The following is a 16,158-nucleotide window of genomic DNA, read 5'->3' on the forward strand; positions in this document are numbered from 1 at the left end:
CCGTATGGATTTGTATCACCTATCTAGCTCTGTGCAGTTGCAGTGAAGATAAGTCAACAGCAACGAAAGGTTTGGCTAACAGAGTTCAGAATATGACATGGCGTAAATCAATCTGAATGTGTTGCTTATCATTTGTGTGTGTTGATGTGATTTCTGTTTTAATGTGCTGAATGTAAGCCACATGCAAAATAAAATGTTCTGTCTTGTGTAAAAAAACAAAATATAAGGACAATAAAGCGTTTTGAATTGAACTGAATTGTACAGTACTCACTGAGCAGTATGAGGACACAGATGATGATGGCCATGAGGGCTCCAGTGCTGAGCCCTGCGGTGAGCACCAGAGCTTCCTGGTTACACAGCTGCATGTTCCCCTCGCGGTCGCAGGTACAAACACGCACAGTCAGGGTGTTGGTGCTGCTCTGCATGGGAAAGTCCCCGTCCGATATCACCACGGGAACCAGGTAGGTGCTCCTCTGTAGCCGACTGTAGCTGTTCCTTCTGGTCAGGATCCCAGCCGTGTTGTCTGTTGGAGATAGACGTCTTAAAGTTGGATACTATACAAGGAAGCAGTGTTGTCTGTTGGAGAGGCACTGAGGAGTAAGCAGTTATAGGCTATGTTATCTGTTAGACACTTTAGAGGAAGCTACTATACAAGTTAGATGTAGGAATGTTCCCCAGTTTCTAAAGTTTATCTTGTCTCCAATTAACAGCCTTAAATATTATATTATATTAGAGTGTGCTTAAATATATATGAATGGGCTTGACAAATTGCAGTGGTGGGGAAGCTACTCTGAAAATATATATTATTAAACTACCAATTAAGCTACACTAAAGCTACCATTAAGTGTTTACTTAAAGTAACTCCAATGTTTCCAGATTTCAATGAAATATTACCTATAATTAATTACAATATGAGTGAAATATACTTTTCCCCCAAAATAATGATGTATGCTAAAAAGCAGCTTTTCTGTGTTGGAATGGTGTGGACGTATACCGGTCATTAAAAACGAGTAGATCGCTGATTGGTCAGCTCAGCCAATATGAATGACATCATGTTCAATGAGGAAACAGCACACATTTTTTTCTGTTTGAGATACAAGTTTGAGGTGGGGTTTTTTCTCCAATTTATGCTTTGGCCACAAATATGAGTGTAAGACGTATCAACAACATTATTTGGGTATGAGTTAAGAGAATATGAACTTATACAAATTTGATTTTCATTGGACAGTTACTTTAACTCAAGTTACTTTGAAAAAGTAGTTCATTACTTCTTGGTAAATTATCATAACTAAATCTGAAATGTCATAGACTACAAATTGCAAGAACAGATTTAGCCAATTAAAACAATGGCAAACACTACCTAGATTTGAATGTAGTTCAACTACCACCAAACTACTGCAAAATGTAGTTACTAGTTGATCTACTAGTACTTCACTACTCCACAACACTGACACATTGTGATCACGGCTGCTGTGGAATACATTTGTTCTGGGAAAAAAATGTAATCGAAGAAACCGGAAATTAATTAACTTGTGTGTCAACTGTTGTCCTCCAAGAAGAAGTGTACCTTTGTTGTCTCGGACGGTGAAGTTGGCTTTCCCTGAGACCTCGTGTGCTAGACTGAAGAAGAATCTGTGTCCACCGATAGGCTCGTCAGCATCTGTAGCGCTCACTGTCTGAATCCTCTGAGAAAAGGTAAGAAAAATATGATCTAACACAGATGACATACTTCATCATCTTTTTTTGTCATGTCTTTATCCCGAGGAACAAGACTAAAAGGTTCAGGAGAGTGGGGAGCTCTGACATTAAACCTGAAAACCCTCCGGCATAAGGCCAATTTCTGTGATCGAGGCAAGGGTTAACTGATGAAGATGCAATCAGTTGGGGGATCTTAGGCGGGAAAGAAGACATTCTGTAGTGGTTTTAAATAATAGTACATTGTTTTCCATTACCTGGTTAGCCTTGGCGTTTTCACAGACAAAGGTTTCGTAGTAAGCGGCGAATGTAGGAGCGTTGTCATTAACGTCCAGTACTCTGATGTACACTGGTATGCGGCTAATCAGCCGTGGGTTGTCTTTAAAACACAGAATCATGACGTTTAATAACCACACCAAGGAAACACAATAACTGCCTTTGATACGATTACTGCTCAAACTACTGTACATGTAACTACTAGAAGTAATTGTAGTAGTTCACTGAAACACATACACGCACTCAATTTCCTCTTGTTTCAATGGAGTGGAGCGTGTGTGTGTGTGTGTGTGCGTGCGTGCGTGCGTCAATGATCAACATGCTACTTACTGAACTCAGTGGCGATGACAGAGATGTTGTGCCAAGGGTTCTCCTCTCTGTCCAGAGTCCTTAGCATGAACACTGAGCCGTTACCCGGGTGCACGTTGAACACCCTGTCCATGTCTGTACGCCGGTCAATAGAGTACCTGCACATGGCAAACAACAACTAGAAGCATCCCCCTCACTTTCTCACAACACAAACAAGTATAAGCTTCCTCCCTTTCTTTCACATAAACCCAATGCACCGTGTCCTTGGCTGTGAGGCAGTTTATTAAGTGTACCTGCACAACACAAACAACAAATATACGCTTCCTCACAGCAAATATTCACAGGAATATTATGCCCCCTGTCTTTGTTTGCACCCTGTTCTAACAGGTACCTGTATCTGCACAAAACAAACAAGTATAAATGTCCTTGCTTTATTTCACTGAAACCCAGTGGAGGAGTATCACAACAATACATCATACTGCTGCATACAGTATCATCCAATTTGAAAGCAATTTGGATGACTGACAGTTGTGGTCTGGTCGTTCCGCTAAAAATGAAATGACTCCAAAAATGTTTATCTGTGCTATCATGGTGTAGTGGTCCTAATGGCTGTTTGGAGATACACTCGCAAAACACACACACACGAATGCATGCGAACACAAATGCATAAACACACACACAAACAGGTTATCTAGTAGTGTTGTTTTTCTTCACTTCCTGGGGACTAGTGTGATACATCAGTTTGATTAATAGAGTAGTGGTTGTGGGTTGTCCCAAATGTACCCTATTCGCTATATAGTGCACCACTTTTGTCCAGGGCTCATAGTGCTATATAGGGAATAGGGTGCCATTTGGGACACAAACATAGACATGGAAGAGAGCGGAGGGGGGAAGCAGACTCCCGGGGGCGTGAACCAGGTCTCTCAGGTACCATGCACCACCGCACCCCTACCCCCATCTCCTTTCTCCCTATCTCCCCTCTCCGTCTACTCTCTGATCCTCTACCCTTCCGCAGACAGTATTTTTGTTTTTGTTTACCAGCACAAACAGTTTTAGAATTTTTACCTCAACACACATACACCGCACCACACACTCACTCTCTCTTTGCCCCTCTTGCTTCCAACAGCAAGTCTAAACTCGTTAAATCTGTCCTGTTGGGGTGCCAACTGTCTTTCTAATATTCTCAATAATTCAGTTGGCTGGGCCTGGCCCCTCCTCTGATTAATTACACCAGATAAAAGTGTGTGCGCTACTCTCGTCCCCTCCTCTCTCCTCATTCCCTCTCCTTGCTTCTTATCCCCTCTCCTTTCCTAACTTCTCATCTCCTCTTCTCCCCTACCCTCGTCTCGTCACCCTACTCTCTAAATGCCACAAAGCACAGCCTTCCTGATGAGCGCTGATAAAAGCGAATGATACCATATTTGACACCAGTAATAAAGAGCTCTAACTTCTAGCTTCAGCAGGCACTCCAGGATAACACTTCTCTGTGATTGAGGAATGCGCTGATAATGGCAGGAGTTGTTCAAGGTGTAATTTTAACTGAATTACAGTAAAATATTTGAAGGAAAATAAATAATATGTTGACCCGGGTCTGCTGACCACTAGTAGATGTCTCAGGCACTGTGCACGTGTGTAGTACCTGACAGGGCTGCGGCTGCTGTCTGGGTCTGTGGCACTGACCGATCCGATGATGGTGCCTACGGCTGAGTCCTCTTTGACCTCCATGACGTAGCTGACCCGGTCGAACACCGGCGGCTCGTCCACATCCTCCACGATCAACTTGACCGTCGCCTCGTCCGTGGTCGCCGCGTAGCGCAGGAACCGGGGGTCAGGGTTGGAGTTCTCCACCTGGATCCTTAGAGTGTACGACCGCTTCCTCTCAAAGTCCAGAGGCTGAGGAGAGCGAGAGGAGAGGGTTAACAACTCGCACACACACACACTCACACACCAGTTAGCACATTTTTGTTTAACTTTCCTTCCCTCTCACACACACACACATCCTGTGACATGCAACACTTTTCTCGTCTAAGCAATACACACACAGACACACACACACACGGCAAACAACACACACATCATCAACAATTTAATGAATTCAGTGTGAGTATTTTCAGTATTTTCCAAAACAGAGATTTGTGGGATTTAAGAAATCCAGTGTCCTTGTATATTGAGGGTTTGGATTTCAGTCATGTCCACAATTATGCCCAGTAACATGGAACAGCTGGCAGCACCCATCTAAATGAGCGGAGCATGCAATAAGGGTGAATGGGAAAACAGCTGTGCGCTAAACAATCATAGCAGGGGAATCAACCTAAATAAAGCCTGCCCATTTCTTTACAGACAGCAGAACTAGCCATTAGCACGCAGTGCCTCAGACTTGTTTACATGAGACAACAGTAGGTACAAGACATCGTCGCCAATGGTATTTTGAAAGAACAAGAAATGGTTCGAGTTTCTTCCAACATTTGTGAGCTAACGTTAGCATCACAAACACAATTTATTCCTTTAGCCAAAGTCCTGGTACGGTCTCAGTTTGGGGATATCTCAGCTACAGTGAGGGAAGAGGAACAAACGAAGAGTACGATATAGCGAACATAACACACCCATATCAAACCACACCCCTAAGATGCAATTCGTGTTTCAGAAATGGTATTTCTTAATGAGGCGAAAAAGCCAGGCGAGTTCAGACCCCTCTTCTCTCCTCTCATCTCTCTATATGCATCCCAATAATCTCTCCTTTCTTGAAAAGAAATTACTGGTATATGGAAACTCCCATCTAGCTAATGCATACACCAATTCAACTCTTTTAAACTTGTAGGGAGTAGTTTACGAGTGCACACTTCATGAGGAAGGAGTGTGCACTCGTAAAGTGTGAGCTTTAAGGCCACACTAATGCTGTCTGGAGAGAACACATCTGACGTGTGTCTTTGGTTGTGAGGTAGCTACTAACAAAATCCAGGCCTCCAGTCATTTAACAAGAGAGGTGTGTGTGTGTGTGTGTGTGTGTGTGTGTGTGTGTGTGTGTGTGTGTGTGTGTGTGTGTGTGTGTGTGTGTGTGTGTGTGTGTGTGTGTGTGTGTGTGTGTGTGTACGTGCAGGTTTTTCCATTGAGCTTTCAACTGAGCACTGTCTACAGCACATGATATCAATCAAATACAGTCATTTGATATGACCCTTCATACTCTAAGTCATTGATTTATTTTCTCCTGCCCTGCTCTCTAGACAGGGGTTTGATGATGTCAACATGAACATGTGTTGTTTGGGGACAGTGGTGCAGGAAAGCCATAGACAAGCCATTTAATTAGAGTATGTTCAGATGTAGACCAGACCCTGTGTACACACACACACACAGAGAGAGAGAACTTAGATCCCTTCCAATATCATTACAACAATAACATTTGCAGAGGGCAATTACATCTTCCTCCACTCAATGATGACCTGATGGAAGTTAAGTGATCGATTTAAAGCCACATTGGAGGAGGGGGCGCTTGAAAAAGCAACGATCTGATTATTTTTAATACATCAAAACATACTACAGCTCAGTACCACTGGCCGGTGCTGGTGAAATCCATACCTAGTATCATTTCATCCTATCTGAACATGTGTATGTACAATCTGACATGACTGGATAAATGTAAGCAATATGGAAAAAAAATTCCAGCCATCCAAAAGGCAAGGTAAAGCAGTTGAAGGGATACCTCGGGATTTTGGCAATGAGGCCCCTTTTCTACTTCCCCAAAGTCAGATGAACTTGAGGATACAATTGTTATGTCTCTACATGCGGTTGTTAACTAGCACTTGTGCAATTACTAACTAGGGTCTAGGGAGACAGCCTCAGAGCCAAACGAAACATACTTTAAGTATTTCTGAGCACCTCCAAGAAGTATTATGCATACATAACGGTCTAGTTACTTTAGACAGGAACTAAAGTGAGGACGTTGGTCGGGGAGGATGGGTGGTTGTAATTCACGACCGTCTAGCAATCCAAAGGGTGCGTGTCCGTGTTACGTCTGGAACAACTGTAGCATTTTAGCCTCCCGTTCCTCTAACCCTTATTCTAAACTTAACCCAATTCACCTAACCTGCTATGCAAATTGGTAGGGATATTTAAGACAAACCAAAAGTTGGTTTAAGCGGTAACGTGTTTGTTATGGCATGAATTTTGACAGGGGAAACACAGCCTATTCAGCCTATCCAGCCAAACTCATTATTTTTTACATTAGCAACAAAGTTAGGCTACATCTGTCCATGCCCATCATGAAACGAGAGATGAGTACCTTGGTGAATAGCGGTGAACCTCATATTTAGAAGTTATTTTCATGTAACAATTGCTTGTTTTCCATTTCATATGTTCAAAACCCAAGCCCTCCGTAGGCTACCCTTACCCTAGGCCTACTATACAGCAATTCTTTGTCTTTTTTTATGATATCATTACATTTTACATTGATTTACTATTGTTGTTGTTAAAAAAAAACAGATTTTATTACATTTTATTAAAACCAAACTTATTAGAACGACTCACCATCCTGGTTTTACGGTGAGAATGTCCGTGGTTCGCATGCAATGTAACTTTTGGAGAAGTGTGAATGCGATATGTAAAATGGTTCCAATATATTTATAAAACATAAATATTTGGGAGCAGTATAACGGTGAGTGGACATTCCCCCTTTCTCTTTATATAGGGTCTTTATCCAGCTCCTGTGAAAAGTTTAGATGTGCGTAAAACTTTCCAAAGTTTAAGTTGCCTTGTCTGTATCATACGCCCACGGGGAACAATTATGGTGACTCTGTATTTAGACATGGCCTCATTAAAACAAGTTGTTGTTCAGTTTTTATTCGAATTTGATTCGAATTATAAACTGTATTTTAGACCTTATCAACAGCCTAGTGAATTTAATCTTGCTTATTGACTACGTTTGGCATGTCCACAGACTGCAATTTACAGTAGGCCCAGCCCCTATATCAGTGTGAATGCTATAGCCTATGTTTAATGTACACTATATATACAATAGGGAGAACAAGTATTTGATACACTGCCGATTTTGCAGGTTTTCCTACTTACAAAGCATGTAGAGGTCTGTAATTTTTATCATAGGTACGCTTCAACTGTGAGAGACGGAATCTAAAACAAAAATCCTGAAAATCACATTGTATGATTTTTAAGTAATTAATTTGCATTTTATTGCATGACATAAGTATTTGATACATCAGAAAAGCAGAACTTAATATTTGGTACAGAAACCTTTGTTTGCAATTACAGACATCATACGTTTCCTGTAGTTCTTGACCAGGTTTGCACACACTGCAGCAGGGATTTTGGCCCACTCCTCCATACAGACCTTCTCCAGATCCTTCAGGTTTCGGGGCTGTCGCTGGGCAATACGGACTTTCAGCTCCCTCCAAAGATTTTCTATTGGGTTCAGGTCTGGAGACTGGCTAGGCCACTCCAGGACCTTGAGATGCTTCTTACGGAGCCACTCCTTAGTTGCCCTGGCTGTGTGTTTCGGGTCATTGTCATGCTGGAAGACCCAGCCACGACCCATCTTCAATGCTCTTACTGAGGGAAGGGGGTTGTTGGCCAAGATCTCGAGATACATGGCCCCATCCATCCTCCCCTCAATACGGTGCAGTCGTCCTGTCCCCTTTGCAGAAAAGCATCCCCAAAGAAGCATCCCCAAAGCAGCGCCAAAAGCATCCCCATCTTCTTCCTCCAAACACGGCGAGTGGAGTTTAGACCAAAAAGCTATATTTTTGTCTCATCAGACCACATGACCTTCTCCCATTCCTCCTCTGGATCATCCAGATGGTCATTGGCAAACTTCAGACGGGCCTGGACATGCGCTGGCTTGAGCAGGGGGATCTTGCGTGCGCTGCAGGATTTTAATCCATGACGGCGTAGTGTGTTACTAATGGTTTTCTTTGAGACTGTGGTCCCAGCTCTCTTCAGGTCATTGACCAGGTCCTGCCATGTAGTTCTGGGCCGATCCCTCACCTTCATCATGATCATTGATGCCCCACGAGGTGAGATCTTGCATGGAGCCCCAGACCGCGGGTGATTGACCGTCATCTTGAACTTCTTCCATTTTCTAATAATTGCGCCAACAGTTGTTGCCTTCTCACCAAGCTGCTTGCCTATTGTCCTGTAGCCCATCCCAGCCTTGTGCAGGTCTACAATTGTATCCCTGATGTCCTTACACAGCTCTCTGGTCTTAGCCATTGTGGAGAGGTTGGAGTCCGTTTGATTGAGTGTGTGGACAGGTGTCTTTTATACAGGTAACGAGTTCAAACAGGTGCAGTTAAAACAGGTAATGAGTGGAGAACAGGAGGGCTTCTTAAAGAAAAACTAACAGGTCTGTGAGAGCCAGAATTCTTACTGGTTGGTAGGTGATCAAATACTTATGTCATGCAATAAAATGCAAATTAATTACTTAAAAATCATACAATGTGATTTTCTGGATTTTTGTCTCTCACAGTTGAAGTGTACCTATGATAAAAATTACAGACCTCTACATGCTTTGTAAGTAGGAAAACCTGCAAAATCGGCAGTGTATCAAATACTTGTTCTCCCCACTGTACAAACGTATGTGGAAACCCCTTCAAATGAGTGGATTCGGTTATTTCAGCCACACCTGTTGATGACAGGTGAGAGAAAAAAAATCGAGCACACAGCCATGCAATCTCCATAGACAAACATTGGCAGTAGAATGGCTGAAGAGCTCAGTGACTTTCAAAGTGGCAATGTCATAGGATACCACCTTTCCAACAAGTCCGTTCGTCAAATGTCTGCCCTGCTAGAGCAGCACCGGGCAACTGTAAGTGCTGTTATTATGAGGTGGAAACGTCTAGGATCAACAACGGCTCAGCTGCGAAGTGATAGGACACACAAGCTCATAGAACGGGACCACCGAGTGCTGAAGCGCATACAAATCGCCTGTCCTCGGTTGCAACACTCACTACAGAGTCCTAAACTGCCTCTGGAAGCAATTGCAGCACAATAACTGTTCGTCGGGAGCTTCATGAAATGGGTTTCCATGGCCAAGTAGCCACACACAAGCCTAAGATCACCATGTGCAATGTCAAACGTTGGCTGGAGTGGTGTAAATCTCACCGCGACTGGAATCTGGAGCAATAGAAACTTGTTCTCTGGAGTGATGAATTGCACTTCACAATCTGGCAGTCCTACAGACGAATCTGGGTTTGGCGGATCCCAGGAGAATGCTACCTGCCCCAATGCAAATTGCCAACTGTAAAGGAATAATTGTCTGGGGCTGTTTTTCATGGTTCTGGCTAGGCCCCTTAGTTCCAGTGAAAGGAAACCTAAACGCTACAGCATACAATGACATTCTAGACGATTATGTGCTTCCAACTTTGTGGCAACAGTTTGAGGAAGGCCCTTTCCTGTTTCAGCATGACAATGCCCCCGTGCACAAAGCGAGGTCGATACAGAAAGGATTTGTTGAGATCGGTGTGGAAGAACTTGACTGGTCTGTACAGAGGCCTGACCTCAACCCCATCGAGCACCTTTGGGATGAATTGGAAGACTGACTGCGAGCCAGAACTAATCACCCAACATCAGTGCCGGACCTAATGCTCTTGTGGCTGAATGGAAGCAAGCCCTCGCAGCAATGTTCCAACGTCTAGTGGAAAGCCTTCCCAGAAGAGTGGAGGCTGTTCTAGCAGCAAAGTGGGGACCAACTCCATATTAATGCCCATGATTTTGGAATGAGATGTCCGATGAGCAGGTCATGTAGTGTATTTCCTTATTGAAGCAATGCAATTAGAATAATGTGAACTGCAAACATGTTCAACATATTTTGCAAATATGGGGCAGGCTATTTAACGAACTAGGCTATAGCGGACAACATTCTAATTGGATTTGATGACAATACAATACATGAAAAACTGTAAATAAACAATTTGAAACTACTTCATTACAGGGAGGCCACGCCTCAACACACCCACAAATTGTTTAATCATCAAAACCCAGCACTTTCTCTCCACCGCCAGGAACTGCGCCCACAATTATGGTTGTGAAAATAGAAACAATATTTCTGACACACCCCGGAACCTAAAGCGCTACCACCAGCCCTTAGATTTACCATTGCGTTAGGTTTATTGAAATAGAGCGCTAGGAGTGATTGGGAATCCAGCCATACTGAAGAAGTGTCCTAGGAATTAGGGGAATAAGGACTAGGGATATGGGCTAGTGGTAGATTAGGAATGCAGCCATTTACTGACCTTCCTGAGGGTGATGACACCCTCCTGTGTGCTCCTATTGGTTGAAATGTCGAACATGGCTGGGCCGTCACTGCTGGTGATTCGGTAGTTCATCTCAGCGTTCCTGCCAATGTCAGCGTCTGTAGCTCGCAGCACGGCCACCGTCGAGCCGGGCTCTGACGACTCTGGAGCTTTGAACTCATACAGACCTGGAGGAAAGACACGGACACACACACAATAGTTGTTGTTATTCTGTAACACCTAGATCAACCCATTAATTCAAACATTTGAATCCATCTTAAAAAGCCTACATTAATCAAACATGTGTCATTTGTTCAACGTGAATATATTGGCACATACATTGTTATTTTTAACGGGTGATTTCCTGGTTTGTGCCAGATAAATGAACGCTTCCCTGTCTGCTAGCTAAAGCACCTCACTGTATCTCATATGCTTAAATAAATAGCTGGCTTGGTCTGCAAAGGGATGGAAGTGATATACACACAGGCTGCAGAGACAAACACTATTGACACCCTCATAAAACACGCTGACAGCATTCTGGCAACGCCTGAGTCGGCAGGTCTCTGTCTCACGCACACACATACGCAGGCAGGCATGTACACGTGCATACGCACACACACACACACAGGCATGGAAACACACACACACCACTATGGAGAGGTTTCCCAGGCTAACAGGTATTTAGCATTGGGTCGAGAGGAGGAAGCATCAGTCTTGCAGACAACAATGATATCGCTGCCTGACACTGCCTCCTCCGGGTGTCCCATTACAATATCCACTTGCTCTCACTCTTTCTCTTTCTCCCTGGCCCCTCCCTTCATCCCTCCTTCCCTCCCTCTATTTATTCCTCCAGTCTCACCTTCATTTCCTTTCTATCCATCTCTACCCCCTACCTCCCTCTCTCTCCCTCCTTCCCCTCCTCCGTCCCTCCCACCCTCCCTCCCTTTCCTGTCCATTGAGGTGAGGTGCAGTGACAGTGTTTGTCTCCCTGTTGGGGAGGGTGATAAATGGAGGTAGGGTTTCTACGGTTGTGTGCATTACACACACACAGACACAGTGCTGTTATTGAGGGGAAACAAAATGACACCAGTAATCTGTCAATCTGATATATTTGCAATTCGCCAGATGCACCAGTGAGGGAAAGCGCAAGGGAGAGAGAGGAGAGAGGGGGACAAGACACAGCGTGTGAGAGGAGATAGAGGGAGAGGGGGTGAAGGAGAGAAAGATGGTTGGCAAAAGAAACCCTGAAAAGAAAACTAGAAACAAAGGACATTAGCGGAGCCACACACAGTGACATTGAGAGCATTGGAAAGAGAAAGACTGAGCGAGAGGATCTGGAATGACAGCAAGGGAGGGGAAAAAAAAGTGATAGTTAGAAGGAGATAAAAAGAGAGCGAGAAAGAGATAAAACTCACAGAGTACTCTTTTCATTTAATAGGGATTACCAGGCTGATCTGATGCACTGTGCAGGACCCTTCCCTCTGTCATATGGCTTTACATTTAATTATACCCAGCCTTCCAGAGAGCGCTGCAGTCGTACATGCACACACACACCTCAGCCGCAGCTGTGCGCAGCACAGTACCACTCGCTGCAATAATCCACATTAATTTTGAAATTGACACCAGATGGAGGCTGCCTGCTTGGCACGAGCCTTCTGTATGGTGAACTAGGTTTTATTTTCAGGGGGCTCTGTGTGTGTGTGTGTGTGTGTGTGTGTGTGTGTGTGTGTGTGTGTGTGTGTGTGTGTGTGTGTGTGTGTGTGTGTGTGTGTGTGTGTGTGTGTGTGTGTGTGTGTGCGTGCGTGCGTGTGTGTGTGCGTGCGTGCGTGCGTGCGTACATCTGTCTGTATATGTGTGCACTATACTCACTCTTGGGGAAGCGTGGTGGGTTGTCATTGACATCAGACAGGGTGATGCTGACTGTGGTGGTCCCTGATAGCCCACCCATCTGGCCAGCCATGTCTTTAGCCTGGATCACAACAACATAGTTCTCCTTCGTCTCCCTGTCCATGTTTGGCAGGGCTGTCTTGATCACACCTGAAAGAAAAAGACAGACAGAGACATAAGATACTTTTGATACATACATTTCTTCATATATCGGTGATATCCGTAAGAATATATTTAAAAAAATAATAACCAAATAGCACTCATGCCTTTCTTGCACTTACAGTACACTTGTCTTTTCTTTTCTTAATAGCACTGACTTTGCTGATAGGTGTTTTATTGAGGAACATGTTTACTGTGATATATGATTGCCTTACCTAGCTATCGTAAGATGAATAACTAACTGTAAGTCACTCTGGATAAACCTGTCTGCTAAATGACTACATATAATGTGTGCATCAGTCGTGTAGTGTAGGGTAAACACACGTATATGCAGTTTACACACCGTTGTTATTTTCTGCAAGCGTTTTACCCACCTTTTGCGAGAAAATGCACTGAAAGTATAGGGAGCATTACTTAACTCACCGCGAACGGCGGTCAGCCCTTCCACACTGTTTTTTTTGTATCACCGCATCACTGTTATGTATGTATGCATGCAGAGTAATATCACAGTGTATGATGCACAAAATATAACTTTTGCACATTTCTTTAGAGCTCAGACACAAAGACATTGAGGTGAATATAGATGCTCTGTCTCGCTCTGGTACAGTTGCGTTCCATATGTACATAAAACATATATATCTCTGGTTTTTCAGTCAGGACAGAGGTTCAGTGAAGCTCTAATTGGCTACAGTTGAAGTCGGAAAATTACATACACCTGAGCCAAACCATTTAAACTTAGTTTCACAATTCCTGACATTTAATCCTAGTAAAAATGCCCTGTCTTAGGTCAGTTAGGAACGCCATTTTATTTTAAGGATGTGAAATGTCAGAATAATAGTAAAGAGAATGATTTATTTCAACTTTTATTTCTTTCATCACATTCCCAGTGAGTCAGAAGTTCACATACACTCAATTAGTATTTGGTAGCATTGCCTTTTACATTGTTTAACTTGGGTCAATCTTTTCGGGTAGCCTTCCACAAGCTTCCCATATTAAGTTGGGTGAATTTTGGCCCATTCCTCCTGACAGAGCTGGTGTAACTGAGTCAGGTTTGTAGGCCTCCTTGCTCACACACGCTTTTTCAGTTCTTCCCACAAATGTTCTATAGGATTGAGGTCAGGGCTTTGTGATGGCCACTCCAATACCTTGACTTTGTTGTCCTTAAGCCATTTTGACACAACTTTGGAAGTATGCTTGGGGTCATTGTCCATTTGGAAGACCCATTTGCGACCAAACTTTAACTTCCTGACTGATGACTTGAGATGTTGCTTCAATATATCCACATAATTGTCCTGCCACTCCCATGCTTCACGGTTGGGATGGTGTTCTTCGGCTTGCAAGCGTCCCCCTTTTTCCTCCAAACGTAACGATGGTCATTATGGCCAAACAGTTCTATTTTGTTTCATCAGACCAGAGGACATTTCTCCAAAAAGTACAATCTTTGTCCCCATGTGCAGTTGCAAACCATAGTCTGGCTTTTTTTATGGCGGTTTTGGAGCAGTGGCTTCTTCCTTGCCGAGCGGCCTTTCAGGTTATGTCGATATAGGACTCGTTTTACTGTGGATGTAGATACTTTTGTACCTGTTTCATCCAGCATTTTCACAAGGTCCTTTGCTGTTGTTCTGGGATAGATTGCACTTTTCACACCAAAGTACGCTCATCTCTAGGAGACAGAACGCGTCTCCTTCTTGAGTGGTATGACAGCTGCGTGGTCCCATGGTGTTTATACTTGCATACTATTGTTTGTATAGATGAACGTGGTACCTTCAGGCATTTGGAAATTGCTCCCAAGGATGAAACAGACTTGTGAAAGTCTACAATTTTTTTCTGAGGTCTTGGCTGATTTCTTTTGATTTTCGCTTGATGTCAAGCAAAGAGGCACTGAGTTTGAAGGTAGGCCTTGAAATACATCCACAGGTACACCTCCAATTGACTCAAATGATGTCAATTAGCCTATCAGAAGCTTCTAAAGCCATGACGTCATTTTCTGGAATTTTCCAAGCTGTTTAAAAGCACAGTCAACTTAGTTTATGTTAACTTCTGACCCACTGGAATTGTGATACAGTGAAATAATCTGTCTGTAAACAATTGTTGGAAAAATGTATTGTGTCATGCACAAAGTAGATGTACTGACCGACTGGCCAAAACTATAGTTTGTTAACAAGAAGTTTGTGGAGTGGTTGAAAAACGAGTTTTAATGACTCCAACCTAAGTGTATGTAAACTTCCAACTTCAGCTGTACATATTAAAAGCAGCACTCTGCCTTCTTCCCCTCCTGTCTGTCAGATATTGAGCTGCCGTGGCTTTTGTCATCCATTTGAAGCATAAAGACTACAGAGACTGTTACAGTAAAATACAGAAATAGAAGTAAAAAACACTAAATCAATTGCATCGACAGAGTTCACGGGATCCAATCTCTTTTTCCAAAGAGAAAATTCGTTGAATATCAAACAATAGGCGATGTAAGGGCTGACGCAGCACATCACTCAAACCTAGATCTAAGCAGCATCGGTGAAATGCACAGTGAAGGCAGGGCTATACAACTCTCATCCGGCTCTTTTATCACATAGGATGTGGCAGCAGGAGAGGAGCAAGGCACAGAGGCGCGTGTGTGTGTGAAGCGCTGAGAGATGATGCAGCGGCATTCGTTTTTCCTAACAAAGCACAATCTTACTCGCTGAAGGACAGCCGGCAACTCTCTCCTGAAAAACATGCTAGTCCGTTCAAGTAGTGCTGAGGGGGAAAATACACACGTGTATTCAGTATAGAGTTACAATATATTGTGTGCATGTATACACCAATACACCGTCTCTGAATGTATCTCTCTACCCTATCTATCTTTATCTTTCTTCTCTCTCTCTCATTCTCCCTCTCTCTACTTGTTATTTCTCTCACCCTCTGTCTATTCTCTCTCTTTCTCTCACTCCACACAAACAAACAGGGGACGACATACACAGACAGAGAGAGAATCATGCTGATGTCCAAGCCTGCCTTTGTGTAGGGGGGGATGTCAGCTTACATGGCACATCTGGGATAAACCATATTAATGTGAAGCCCTGCACTAATCTGCAAATAGATTTTTTTGTTGCAATTTCCCTTTTGTTTAAGCAAACAAAACACCAGGGTCCATTCCAAAGCACACATGACACATTATTAAATCTAGCAGTGATGACGGAGCCATGGTATTGAAAGGCGGTGGTTGGCAGAGGTTCTGCCCTTCTTTTCTGTCATGTCGCTTCAGTCTGACATGGGAGTTAATGGTCATGTTGCACACACACACACACACACACACACACACACACACACACACACACACACACACACACACACACACACACACACACACACACACACACACACACACACACACACACACACACACACACAGTCTCCGTGGTAATGACGGGTAGTGCACTGTTCGCAACCTGGTTCACTCTCAGTAGGACTTTAGGTTGCATTCAGGTGCAAGATGAAACATCAGTAAGACAGGGAAGTGGCACCTTGTGTGTGCTGTTCCCTGTTGACTCTCTGGGAACATTGCCCCCTCAAGCCACCGATAAACTATAGAAGGTAATTATTATAGAACTCTGTATTT

General features: G+C 43.5%; 1 protein-coding gene across 1 annotated transcript in view; it reads right to left on the minus strand.

The window, feature by feature from the left end:
• LOC120027654 (cadherin-6-like) overlaps positions 1-16,158 on the minus strand; it is a 42,043-nt gene that overhangs the window by 922 nt on the left and 24,963 nt on the right. The window contains exons 4-10 of the mRNA XM_038972649.1: positions 12,387-12,554; positions 10,518-10,705; positions 3,920-4,173; positions 2,302-2,438; positions 1,953-2,074; positions 1,568-1,685; positions 272-523 (exon numbers count right to left, since the gene is read on the minus strand). Coding sequence (XP_038828577.1) covers positions 272-523; positions 1,568-1,685; positions 1,953-2,074; positions 2,302-2,438; positions 3,920-4,173; positions 10,518-10,705; positions 12,387-12,554 — 1,239 coding nt within the window. The remainder of the gene's footprint in view (positions 1-271; positions 524-1,567; positions 1,686-1,952; positions 2,075-2,301; positions 2,439-3,919; positions 4,174-10,517; positions 10,706-12,386; positions 12,555-16,158) is intronic.

This window comes from Salvelinus namaycush, chromosome 33 (genome assembly GCF_016432855.1).
Source record: "Salvelinus namaycush isolate Seneca chromosome 33, SaNama_1.0, whole genome shotgun sequence".
In the NCBI taxonomy this organism is placed as follows: Eukaryota; Metazoa; Chordata; class Actinopteri; order Salmoniformes; family Salmonidae; genus Salvelinus; species Salvelinus namaycush.